A 13,562-nucleotide genomic window follows, 5' to 3' on the forward strand; every position below is an offset into this window, starting at 1 on the left:
TTGTGGCTGTGATAGGTGTGGTATAAATGGATGGTGTTATTATATTCGAATAAGCATGTTTCTCTGTATTCTCCTCAGTATTTTGCAGATGTCGATGAGGCCCACTCCTGGTTACTTGAGAGACAGCCTCTTCTGCAAAGTAAAGATTGTGGGAAGGATGAGGCCAGTGCTGATGCCCTCCTGCAGCGTCACGTGCGCCTAGAGAAAGAAATTGCAGCATATTCTGGCGAAGTGAAGAGACTTGGGGACCTGGCGACAGTGGCTATCCAGCAAGTTCCTTTAACAATGTGTCAGGTATTTATTTCCACTCTGTGTGCTTATATGCGTCAATCACCGAAGGGGTTCATAGAATCATAGAATAGAATGATTGAACCCCTACAGTTCAGAAGAAGTCCATTCGGCCCATTGAGTTTGCACTGACCCTCCGCAAGAGCATCCTACCCAGGTCCACCCCCCTGCCCCTACCCCAAAACTCCATCCGTGGCAACTTAGAATGGCCAATCCACCTAACTTGCACATCTTTGGACTGTGGGAGGAAACCGGAGCACCCGAAGGAAACCCACATAGATACGGAGAATGTGCAAACTCATCACAGTCAGCCAAGGTCAGAATCAACCTGAGTCCAGCTCTGTGAGGCAGCAGTGCTAACCACTGTGCCACCATGCTGCCATTTCTGAGAAGAATTTTTTTCCCCTTACATTAGATAGAAACAAAATGCTAGGAATACTCATCAGGTCAAGCAGCATCTGTGGAGGGAAACAGAGATAAAATTTCTGGTCGTTGATCTTTCATCAGAAATGAAGAATGATAGAAAAGTTTTTAAGCCAACAGAAGGAGGAGGAGGACTGGAAGAACAGAAGTGAATGTTTGTGATATAATGGAGGGCAGGAGAGATTATCAAACAGAAGGTTTCTGTTACGAGTTCAAAGACTACATTGTGTTAGTGTGGTGTCTTTATTGAACTGAATGTGAAATAGCTGCCCCCAGAGAGTCCCTCATGATAGAGGTCATATGATGATGGCAAGCCAGGTAGGGCACTTAGTAATGATTGTATTTCAAAATCCAAACAGCTTCATGATGCAAAAAAAGTGGTAATGGGTAAAGTAAAGAAGCAAAGGTTCTGCCCAGATGAGACAGCAGTTATCTGAATGTAGGGGATTAAAATCCGACAAATCTCCAGGACATAATGGGGTTCTAAAAGAGATCGCCGCAGAGATGCACTGGAGTGATTTTCTAAAATGCCCCAGATTCTAAAACGGCCCCAACAGATTCAAGTTAGCAAATGCAACACCATTATTCAAGGAAGGAGGCAGAGAAAACAACGAACCATGGACCAGTTGGCCTGACATCAGTTGTCTGGCAGGTACTGGAATATATTATTTGGGAAGTTTTAACAATGCTTTTAGGACTTCAGGTGGCGGCTATGAAGGAGTAGGTCCTACATTTGGTGGCTCCCGCTCGGGTCGCAACTTTGGACCTTTTTCCCTAATTTTTTGTCGGATCTGAAGTGGAAAATTGATGTTGGGACACAATTGTGAAGAGTAATCCTACATCAGTGCATGGAGAAGCGGACCAGGAGTGCTCGTAAAGGAAGAAATAGACGAACTGAGAAGGCTTGAGCTGAGGCTGCAGCGGGAGAAAGCATGGCGGACGACCGGGGTCCTGGCTCAACGACCCAGTGATCGACAGAGCAGCTGATGCAGTTTGTACAGGAGGGCTTCACCAAGCAGAAACAGGACTGCTTGGACCCGATTAAGGAGTCGATTGCGCGACTGGAACTCAGACTGGATGCTCAAGATCGGGCGATCCAGAAAGTGGAGAAGGCACTGACTGAGCAGGAGGAGCACCAAGCTGCAGTGGAGTTGGAGGTGGGAATGTTGAGACACCAGCAGAAAAGGCTCCAGGAGAGGGTTGGGATCGAGAGAACAGGTCCCGTCGGCAGAACCTGAGAATCGTGGGTCTCCCGGAGGGATCCGAAGGAGCGGACGCAGGGGCTACATAGCGGCTATGTTTGAGAAGCTACTGGGGGAGGGGACGTTCTCCCGACCCTTGGAGGTGGACAGGGCGCACAGAGCACTCGCGAGGAAGCCGCGTGTGGATGACCCCCCGAGAGCGATGGTGGTAAGATCCCACCGGTACCTGGACAAAGAGTGCATTCTACGGTGGGCCAGGCAGACACGGAGCTGTAAATGGGAGAACAGTGTCCTGCATATATATCAGGATCTGAGCGCGTTCGTGGCCAGGAGACGAGCAGGGTTCAACCAGACAAAATGGACCCTTTTTAAGAAGAAGGTAAAGTTTGGATTTCTGTACCCGTCCCATCTTTGGGTTACGCACGAAGAGCAACGTTTCTACTTTGAGTCGCCCGAGGATGTGATGGGCTTCGCGAGAAGGAAAGGGCTATCATCGGACTGAGGAGTTTGGACTGAACTTTGCTGCAGTGCTCATGTGGTTTTTTTTTTTTTTCTTTTTTCTCTTCAGTTATTTAAAAAAAAAAGAAAAGTTTTGGTCTTTGGATGTTACTTGTAAAGCCTTTGTATTGAGTTGGGGTCTGCGGACAAGCTGCCTGAGTAAAAATTTGAATTTGCACTGATGGGGGATGGAGGTGTGAATGTTAGATGTTTGATCTTTTTGATTTTCTTTGCGTTTTTCTTTTGGGCAATTGGGTTGGGATTGTTCACGCTTGCATATGTGTGTCCGAGCAGGGGGGAAGTGGGGGGAGGGAACAATAGGTGGGAAAATGTCTGGCGCCGTGGGTGGTGGCCACCAAGCTAGCTGGGCAGGCTACCTCACGGAAGCGCAGTGGGGGGTGAGCAGATGGTATGCTTGTTGGAGGGGGCTGTGTTACTGAGGGGGGGAAATGTTCTGCTGATGGGGGAGGGTCTTTTGCTGTGGAACAATAGGGAGGTCGGGGACGAAGCCTGCCTGGGGCGGGCCTGCGGATGCAGGGGGGAGATTGGCCCATGAAAGGGGATGGCTGATTGGTGGGGGGGGGGGGGGGGGGGGGCAAGCCCCCCCCCACCAAGCTGATCACATGGAATGTAAGAGGGCTAAATGGGCCGGTTAAGAGGGCATGCATATTCGCACATTTGAGTGGAGTGAAGGTGGACGAGGCAATGTTGCAGGAGATGCACCTTAGAGTAACTGACCAGGTCAGACTAAGGAAGGGATGGGTCAGACAGGTTTTCCACTTGAGGCTGGACTCGAAGACTAGAGGGGTCGTGATCCTGATTAATAAGCGAGTGTCATTCGAAGCGGGAAGAATAGTTGTAGACATGGGGGGTCGTTACATAATTGTCAGTGGAAAGCTGGAGGGGCTGTCGGTGGTACTCGTGAATGTGTACCTGCTGAATTGGGATGATGCGTAGTTCATAAAGAGGATGTTGGGAAAGATCCCGGACCTGGATTCGCATAAGCTGATGATGGGGGGAACTTCAATACAGTCATTAACCCAGGGCTAGGCCGATCTCGCTCAAGGACAGGCAGGGTGCCAGCAATGGCAAAGGAGCTAAAGGGGTTTATGGAGAAGATGGGGGTTGGACCTATGGAGATTTGTGCGGCTGAGAGTGAATACTCACACGTGCATAAAGTGTACTCCCGGATTGCCTTTTTTATCCTGAACAGGGCTTTACTGACGGGGGTAGTGGACACTGAGTATTCAGCAATCACGATCTCGGACCATGCCCCACGCTGGGTTGACCTACAGGTGTGAGCAAGGAGAGTAGCCAGTGCCCGCACTGGAGGCTGGACGTGGGACTTTCAGCGAATGAGGAGGTGTGTAGGTGGCTGACAGATGTATCCAGAACTATCTGGAAGTCAATGACACGGGGGACGTTTCGGCTGCGGTGGTCTGGGAGGCGCTGAAGGCGGTGGTTAGAGGGGAGCTGATATCGATACGGGCCCACAGGTAGAAGGCAGACAGAGCAGAGATGGACAAGAGGAGGTATGCGGAGGCCCCAGAGGCAGGGCTTCTAAGGGAACGACAGAGGCTACAGGCGGAGTTTGGCTTGTTAACTACAGGGAAGGCGCCAGAGCAGCTGAGGAAGGCGAGGGGGGCGATCTATGAATATGGGGAGGAGGCCAGTAGAATGCTTGCGCAGCATCTTAGAAAGCAGGAGGCAGCCAAGAAGATTGGGAGAGTAAGGAACAGAGATGGGAACCTGGTCGGAGGTTCAGCAGGAGTTAATAAGGCGTTTGAGGAATTCTACAGCATACCGTATGAGTCAGAACCCCCAGCTGGGCCTGAGGGGTTGAGGCAATTCTTAGGGGGCTGGAGTTCACGAAGGTGAATGAAGACTTGGTAGAAGGGCTGGGGGCCCCCAATCGGGTTGGAAGAGATAGCAGATGGGCTGAAGGCCATGCAGTCAGGTATAGCCCCGGGACCGGATGGGGTACCCCATGGAGTACCCCATGGAGTTTTACAAAACGTTCTCTGGGATGCTGGGGCCACTGCTGATGAGGACATTCAATGAGGCAAGGGAGAGATGGGGGCTTCCCCCGACGATGTCACAGGCCACTATCTCATTGATCCTGAAGCGGGATAAGGACCCGGAGTTCTGCGGGTCCTACAGACTGATCTTTCCACTAAGTGTCGACGCCAAATTGTTGGCTAAGATCTTGTCCTCAAGGATTGAGGACTGCATTCCGGACGTAATTGGGGATGACCAGACGGGATTTGTTAAGGGGAGGCAGTTGGCGGCCAATCTAAGAAAGCTGTTCAATGTTATCATGATGCCCCCAGAGGATAGGGACGTAGAGGTAGTGGTCGCAATGGACGCAGAGAAGGCATTTGACTGGGTGGAATGGGATTATCTGAGGGACGTATTGGGGTGGTTTGAATTTGGGTGGAGCTTAATTGACTGGGTCAGGTTGCTGTATCAGTTGCCTGTGGCGAGTGTACGGACAATCAGGCTGACACCGGGCTATTTTAGGCTGCACCGGGGGACGAGGCAGGGATGACCCCTCTCCCCACTGCTGTTTGCGCTGGCAAACCTATAGAACCTATGGCAATTGCGTTGAGAGCCTCAAAGGGCTGGAAGGGAATGGTCCGGGCTGGGGGGGGGGCAGGCACTGTTGAACTTTAGTAATTATTACTGGGCGGCGAATATAGCCACGATTAGGAAGTGGATGGTGGGGGCGGTCTCGGAGTGGAAGCCAGTAGAGGCGGCATCTTGTAAGGGCACTAGTTTGGGGCTTTGGTAACGGCGCCTCACCGTTCCCGCTGGCACGCAACTCCACCAGCCCCGTAGTGGTCGCAGCCCTGAGTGTCTGCGGGAGTTGGAGGAGACATGTGTGGTGAATGTACATTGCGTAATTCACACTGTATAGTATTGTGTCCTTGTGGGCTCTGTCTGTGAGCCGTTGCATGGCACTGCCCATAGGGGGAGATGAGGAGCTTGTACAGGGCTCCACCCTCGGCTCCGCCCGTGGCTCTGCCCATAGCCCCTCCCTCTACCGGAAGTATAATGTGCTGCAGCCTTGTGTGTCTGCCCTCAGTTCTTCTGGTCGCAGGCAGGCTCAGTAGTAAGTTTATTAAAGCCACAGTTTACTTCCTATCGTGTCTCGAGTGAATTGATGGTCAGATCAATTTAATAGACTTAAGAAAACCCCTATGGAATCAGCCCTCAAACCTGATCGACTAGAACTCGACCCGCAGGCTGCAGAAGCGAAGGAAATCTTTCTACACTGGTTTCGGTGCTTCAAGGCCTCCCTGGCTGCGTCGACTACCTCTGCTACTACTGAAGAGCAGAAACTCAGTCTGCTGCACGCACGGGTGAGCCATCGCATCTCTACACAACTCAACAGTACCGACTCGTACTCCGAGGCCCTCGCTATGGTCGACCGACTATACGTGCGGCCTGTAAACTAAGTCTACGCGCGGCGTATTTTCGCTACCCGCTGCCAGCGCCCTGCAGAGTTGCTAGAGGACTACCTGCGCGATCTAAAAGCCCTTGCTCGGGAATGTAACTTTCAGGCTGTAACTGCCTCCCAGCATATGGAACTCGCTGTCCGTGATGAATACGTTGCAGGGGTCCGGTCTAATTATGTGCGCCAGCGCCTCCTCAAAAAAGGGGCCCAGAACTTGGAGGACACGGTAGCGCTAGCAGCCTCAATGGAAGTCGCGTTTCAAAGTCTTAACTCATTCCCCGCAGACCACGCGACCGCATCATGGTCCCCGACCAGCGACTGCCCCAGGCCTGCGCCGCGCGGCCACCCACCCACTATGGAGCGCCAGCGTGCCATTTTTGCAGTCAGCCCCAACACCCATGGCAGCACTGCCCGGTCCGCAACGCAACCTGCAGCCGAAAAGGACATTATGCTAGAGTATGCCTGTCGAAATCAAAACCCTCTCAACTCCCCCGCGGCCCACAGCAATTGCTCCCCCAACACGCAGACCCCGTAATGTTGCAGCGTGCCTGCCGACTATGCCTCCGCCCGACATGTACGACTCATGGGGGCCGCCATCTTGGCTATCCTCCCCCACGCAGCCGGCCACGTGCGGTCATGGGGGCCGACATCTTGGGCGCCATCTTCCTCGCTGCCCGCCACGTGCGATCCACGGGGGAGGCCATCTCGGACACCATCTTCTTCATCGCCCGCCACGTGCGATCAACGGGGGCTGCCATCTTGGCCATCACCCGATGTTCACCTCGACAACTACGACATCCGCGGACAGTCATCACGGGGCCACTCCAGCGCTGCTGATCGAGCCACCCGCAACTCAACGCAGTCACTTTGGACCAGTCGCGTCCAAAGCACCTCAGGAGCTCGATGATGTCCGTTCAGGTCAACGGATACAAGACACCGTGCCCCTTCGACTCCGGGAGCACAGAGAGCTTCGTGCATCCAGACCTGGTAAGACGCTGTTTGCTCCCTGTTTTCCCTGCACGGCAAACTATCTCCCTCGCCTCGGGTTCGCACTCGGTCCAAATACAAGGGCACACCGTTGCGACCCTAACAATACAGGGCGCCAGCTGCTCTAATTTCCAGCTGTACATACTCCCAGACCTCGGGCTCGATTTTCAGTGCAATCTTAGAAGCCTCACATTCAGCTTCGGCGGACCCCTGCCCCCCCCCCCCCCCCCCCCCCCCCTCACTATATGCAGCTTAGCGACTCTAAAAATTGACCCCCCCCTCCACTCTTCGCTAATCTAAAGGCTAACTGTAAACCTGTAGCCACTCGCAGCAGGCAGTATAGCCTACAGAACAGGGTATTCATTAGAGCCGAAGTCCAGCGGCTCCTACGTGAGGGAGTCATAGAGGCCAGTAATAGCCCCTGGAGAGCTCAGGTGGTGGTCATCAAGACTGGGGAAAAGTTCTGGATGGTGGTTGATTACAGCCAAACCATTAACCGGTTCACGCACCTTGATGTGTACCCCCTCCCCAGAATTGCAGACATGGTCAAATAGATCGGCCAGTACCGCATATTCTCCACGGTGGATCTGAAGTCTGCATACCACCAGCTCCCAATCCGCCCGGAGGACCACCACTACACAGTGTTCAAGGCAGATGTCTGCCTCTTCCATTTCCTCCGGGTCCCCTTTGTCGTCAAGAATGGGGTTTCGGTGTTCCAACGAGCAATGGACCAAATGGTGGACCAGTACGGGCTGCGGGCCACGTTTCCGTACCTGGATAACGTCACCATCTGCGGCCATGACCAGCAGGACCACGATGCCAACCTCCACCGATTTCTCCAAACCGCCCAGAAACTCGATGTCACCTACATTAAGGAGAAATGGCGTTTTCCGCACTACCAGACTAGCCATCCTCGGCTATGTCGTGGAAAACAGAGTCCTGGGCCCCGACCTGGATCGTATGCGCCCCTCCTACAGTTCCCTCTCCCCCATTGTCCCAGGGCCCTCGAGGTGCCTGGGATTCTTCTCCTATTACGCCCAGTGGGTCCCCCAGTATGCGTACAAAGCCCGCCCACTATTTAAGACCACACTCTTCCCACTGTCAGCTGAGGCCCACCAGGCCTTCAACTGCATCAAGGAGGACACAACCAAAGCCGCCATGCGGGCAGTGGATGAACCTGACCCCTTCCAGGTGGAGAGCGATGCGTCAGAAGTCGCTCTCGCCGCCACTCTGAACCAGGCAGGGAGACCAGTAGCTTTCTTCTCCCGAACCCTCTCCGCTTCGGAACTTCGACACTCCTCAGTCGAAAAAGAAGCTCAAGCCATTGTGGAAGCCGTACGGCACTGGAGGCACTACCTCGCAGGTCGGAGGTTTACCCTCATCACCGACCAGAGATCAGTTGCCTTCATGTTCGACAACTCGCAAAGGGGCAAAATATAAAACGATAAAATCTTGAGGTGGAGGATCGAACTCTCAACCTATAATTATGACATCATATATCGGCCGGGGTAGCTCAACGAGCCCCCAGATGCCCTGTCCCGCGGCACATGCGCCAGCGTGCAAGACGACCGATTACAGGCTATCCACGACAATCTCTGCCACCCGGGGGTCACCTGGCTCGCCCACTGCATCAAGGCCCGCAATCTGCCTTTCTCCACCGAGGAGGTAAAAGCCATCACCAGGGATTGCCCGATCTGCGCGGAGTGCAAACCGCACTTCTATAGACCAGACAAGGCCCACTTGGTAAAGGCTTCCCGGCCCTTTGAACACCTGAGCATTGAGTTCAAAGGGCCACTCCCCTCGACCAATCGAAATGTGTACTTCCTCAACGTTATAGACGAATTCTCCCGCTTCCCGTTTGCTATCCCATGCCCCGATATGACCTCCCACACAGTCACCAGAGGCCTGCACAGTGTCTTCACCCTGTTCGGTTTCCCCAGCTACATACACAACGACAGGGGTTCGTCCTTCATGAGCGACGAGCTGCGTCAGTACCTGCTCGACAAGGGCATCGCCTCGAGCAGGGCTACCAGCTACAACCCCAGGGGGAACGGGCAAGTGGAGAGGGAGAACGCGACGGTCTGAAAGACCGTCCTACTGACCCTACGGTCCAGGAATCACCCGACCTCCCATTGGCAGGAGGTCCTCCCTGACGCCCTCCATGCAATTAGGTCCCTCCTGTGCACTGCCACTAACCAGACCCCTCACGAGCGATTATTTGTTTTCCCTAGGGGCACTACCACGGGGGCTTCGCTCCCATCTTGGTTGAGGACACCGGGCCTGGTTCTCCTCCGGAAGCACGTCCGGACACACAAAACGGACCCGCTAGTAGAAAGAGTACTACTGCTACACTCCCACTCTACGCCTTTATAGAACACCCCGACGGCCGTCAGGACACCGTTTCCCTCGGGGACCTGGGGCCTGCAGGATCCACCACCACCACCACCGCCGAGGTACCCCTCACACTACACCCCACCCGACCCCCCACACCCTGCGCCCCCATGCCTACAGGTTTCCTGCGCCCCTCTTCGCCTGTCGCTCTGAATGAACCACCCCAGAGTCCACCCTCAGATCCACACCGCCCGTCACCACTGTGCCATCCGAAGAGGCTACAACCCCAGTGCTCCGCCGATCCCAAAGGACGACTCGGCCACTGGACCGACTCAACCTGTAGACCCGTCACCCCCTCTGGACTTGATTTTTTTTACAGGGGGTGAATGTGGTGAATGTACATTGCGTAATTCACACTGTATAGTATTGTATCCTTGTGGGCTCTGTCTGTGAGCCGTTATGCGGCTCTGCCCACAGGGGGAGATGAGGAGCTTGTACAGGACTCCACCCTTTGCTCCGCCCATGGCTCTGCCCATGGCCCCTCCCACTACCGGAAGTATAAAGTGCTGCAGCTTTGTGAGTCTGCCCTCAGTTCTTCTGGTCGCAGGCAGGCTCAGTTGTAAGTCTATTAAAGCCACAGTTTACTTTCTATCGTGTCAAGAGTGAATTGTTGGTCACATCAATATGTGAGAGCAATAATCACCGGTTTGCCTCGGGGAAGTTAGATGGAGGGTTCCGGAGATGCCAAAGAGTAGGCATCGAGAGGTTGAGACCTGCCTGCGTAGGATGTCTTGCGCCTGCAGGTAGCTAAATTCATTCCCCCCGTCAGTTTAAATTTCACCTCCAGTATCCTCAGGCTGGGAAAGCTCCCCTCCATAAACATATCGCTATATGTTTATAGAGGGGAGCTTTCCCAGCCTGAGGGAACTGGAGGTGAAATTTGAACTGACGGGAGGGAATGAATTTAGCTACCTGCAGGCGCGAGACATCCTACGCAGGCAGGTCTCAAACTTCCTGCTCCTACCACAAAGGGGGATACAGGACAGGGTAGTTTCCAGAGTCTGGGTGGGAGAAGGGAGGGTTTCGGACATTTATAAGTAGCTTATGGGGTCAGAGGCAGGACGGTACCATAGTGGTTAGCGCAATTGCTTCACAGCTCCAGGGTGCCAGGTTCGATTCCCGGCTGGGTCACTGTCTGTGCGGAGTCTGCACGTTCTCCCCGTGTCTGCGTGGGTTTCCTCCGGGTGATCCGGTTTCCTCCCACAGTCCAAAGATGTGCGGGAAAGGTGGATTGGCCATGCTAAATTGCCCTTAGTGTCCTAAAAAAGGTTACGTGGGGGTTGCTGGGTTACGGGGATAGGATAGATAAGTGGGCTTGAGTAGTGTGATCTTTGTAGGAGTCGATGCAGACTCGATGGGCCGAATGGCCTCCTTCTGCACTGTAAATTCTATGATTCAGAGGAAACACAGACCCAGGAGCTGAAGCACAAATCAGAAGAGGAGTTAGGTGGAGAGTTAGAGGATGGTCTCTGGGCGGAACATTGAGTAGAGTCAATTCGTCCGCAACATGTTTAACAGTTTAAGGCTGTTCATCGGACTCACATGACAGTGGCCCAGATGAGCAGGTTCTTTGGGGTGGGAGACAGGTGTGCAAGGTGTGCGGGAGGACCAGCGAACCATGTTCATATGTTCTGGACATGTGCAAAGCTTAGGGGATTCTGGCAGGGGTTTGCGGACGTCATGTCCAAAGTATTGCAAACAAGGGTGGTGCCGAGTCCAGAGGTGGTGATTTTCGGATGTCGGAAGACCCAGGAATCCAGGAGGTGAAAGAGGCAGACGTTCTGGCCTTTGTCTCCCTGGTAACCCGGAGATGGATATTACTAAATTGGAGGGACCCAAAGCCCCCGAAGTCAGAGACCTGGCTAACTGACAGGGCTAGCTTTCTCTGTCTGGAGAAAATCAAGTTCGCCCTGAGAGGGTCAATGTTAGGGTTCGTCCGGAAGTGGCAGCCGTTCGTCGACTTCTTTTGGGGAGAATTAACCGTCAGCAGAAGGGGGGGGGGATAGTTTAGTGTAGAATAGGAGGCTAGAAAAGGTAGGACCTGTGAGGGAGGAAGACGGCTTTCGCACTATGTTTATATGTATATGTACAGTTTCTTCTGTTACTGTTATAAAACCATAAATACCTCAATAAAATGTTTATTTAAAAAAAACAATGCTTTTAGCAAATCATGCACGATCAAAGTCAACGTGGTTTTACGAAAGGGAAAATGTGATTGACAAATTTATGTACCTGTCGTTTGATAGTACAGAACTGCTGAAAAAAGACATATGTCATTGAAGCTTTGCATCTTGCACTCAGAATAATTTTCAAAATATTTAATGTAAAGGGACCAACAATTTATATTTCATGAGAAGAGAGTGCTGATTGGTTGGCAAGTGGACTCTGAATTGTAGAGACATTGCTATGGAGAATGCACCAGATAATTGATTACCATGCTTCATTTAAATTCAAACCAGGCAGGTGGACACTGATTAGTCACGGCATTGCCCTGGGGAGTGAACCAGAGAATGGTTGTCGCCAATTTTGTTTCATTGAAACGGGCGCAATGCATGTACATGTTCTTTCTGTCTGCAAAGAATAGGGCCCTGTATATTAATATATGTAGCTGTTACCACAGTGTAACTGTCACACTGTGAGCCCCATGGACGATCTTAAATTGGTTGTAATTCTCTTTTTTTTAAAAATAATTTTTATTGAAGTTTTTACAAAATATAAACATCTCAACTCTATTAACAAAACAACCGCGGTAACACCCCAAGAACAATACCCACCCAACTTCAAAAGCAACTACAAACAAAAGAAAAAAACAGAAGAACACCCAAACAACAAAAGGGAAAGAGATAACACCCGCCACATCCCACAAACCCATGTACACAGTTATCCCTCCCACCGATCCAAACCCCTCCCCCCCCCCCCAGGCTGCTGCTGCTGCCGGCCTATTTCCCTACCGTTCCGCCAGGAAAGGCTGCCACCGCCTAAAGAACCCTTGTACTGATCCCCTCAGGGCAAATTTCACCTTCTCCAATTTAATGAACCCCGCCATATCATTGATCCAGGCCTCCACGCTTGGGGGCCTCGCATCCTTCCATTGGAGCAAGATCCTCCGCCAGGCTACTAGGGACGCAAAGGCCAGAACACCGGCCTCTTTCGCCTCCTGCACTCCCGGCTCAACTGCAACCCCAAAAATTGCGAGTCCCCAGCCTGGCTTGACCCTGGATCCCACCACCCTCGACACCGTCCTTGCTACCCCCTTTCAAAACTCCCCCAGCGCTGGGCACGCCCAAAACATATGGGCGTGGTTCGCTGGGCTCCCCGAGCACCTAGCACACCTGTCCTCGCCCCCGAAAAACCTACTCATCCTCGTCCCAGTCATGTGGGCCCTATGCAGCACCTTGAACTGTATGAGGCTAAGCCTCGCACAGGAAGAGGAGGAATTCACTCTCCAGGGCATCTGCCCACATCCCCTCCTCGATCTCCTCACCCAGCTCCTCTTCCCATTTACCCTTCAGTTCCTCCACCGAGGCCTCGTCTACCTCCTGCTTTACCCGGTATATGTCCGAAATCCTCCTTCCTCCAACCCACACCCCCGAGAGCAACCGATCCCGCACCCCTCGTGGGGGCAGCAAGGGGAACCCCTCCACCTGCTGCCTGGCAAACGCCCTCACCTGCATGTACCTAAACATGTTCCCCGGGGGGGAGCCCAAACTTCCCCTCTAACTCCCCCAAGCTCGCGAACCTCCCCTCCACAAACAGGTCCCTCAACCTCCTAACCCCTGCCCTGTGCCAGCCCCGGAATCCGCCATCAATGAAATTGGTTGTAATTCTCAGCACACTGTCGATTATTCAGCAAATGTTGTCCAATTGCAGAATCGTATCTAATGTTGGACAGTGTGTTTTGAGTTTTGCAAATACAGGTTGGTTGGTACGCTCTGTACCTTGCCTGTTGAGAATGGCAGAAGGGACATGCTGTTTGATATGATCTGCCAGTCTTTGGGGCGTATGGCCTACATACCTAACATCTTACTGGCACTGAAATTCATACACCACATTACTTATTTATGCGATCGACAGAACATCTTCTTGGCTTGACGGCAGCATTCTGTTAGTGGCAAACTCATGTTGCTGCTACATAGTAGCTGCATGAAACAGCTAGCTTCACCTGTTCCTCTAATTGTTGAAATAGTTTACGGGTAATCTGAGGTGGACTGAGCACTTTTCAGGACTGAAAGTGGCAAGTGTAACTATCAACAAGCGTGACTGTCAGCAAAATGCATGCCATTCCTAAAGAGTGATCAAATTCATGTGTATTGGAC

The 13,562-nt window shown here is 52.6% G+C and overlaps 1 protein-coding gene across 1 annotated transcript in view; it reads left to right on the forward strand.

Annotated features, from left to right (window-relative positions):
* sptbn5 (spectrin, beta, non-erythrocytic 5) overlaps positions 1 to 13,562 on the forward strand; it is a 332,093-nt gene that overhangs the window by 53,210 nt on the left and 265,321 nt on the right. The window contains exon 11 of the mRNA XM_038790252.1: positions 79 to 294. Coding sequence (XP_038646180.1) covers positions 79 to 294 — 216 coding nt within the window. The remainder of the gene's footprint in view (positions 1 to 78; positions 295 to 13,562) is intronic.

The sequence above is a fragment of the Scyliorhinus canicula genome, chromosome 2 (genome assembly GCF_902713615.1).
Source record: "Scyliorhinus canicula chromosome 2, sScyCan1.1, whole genome shotgun sequence".
NCBI lineage: Eukaryota > Metazoa > Chordata > Chondrichthyes > Carcharhiniformes > Scyliorhinidae > Scyliorhinus > Scyliorhinus canicula.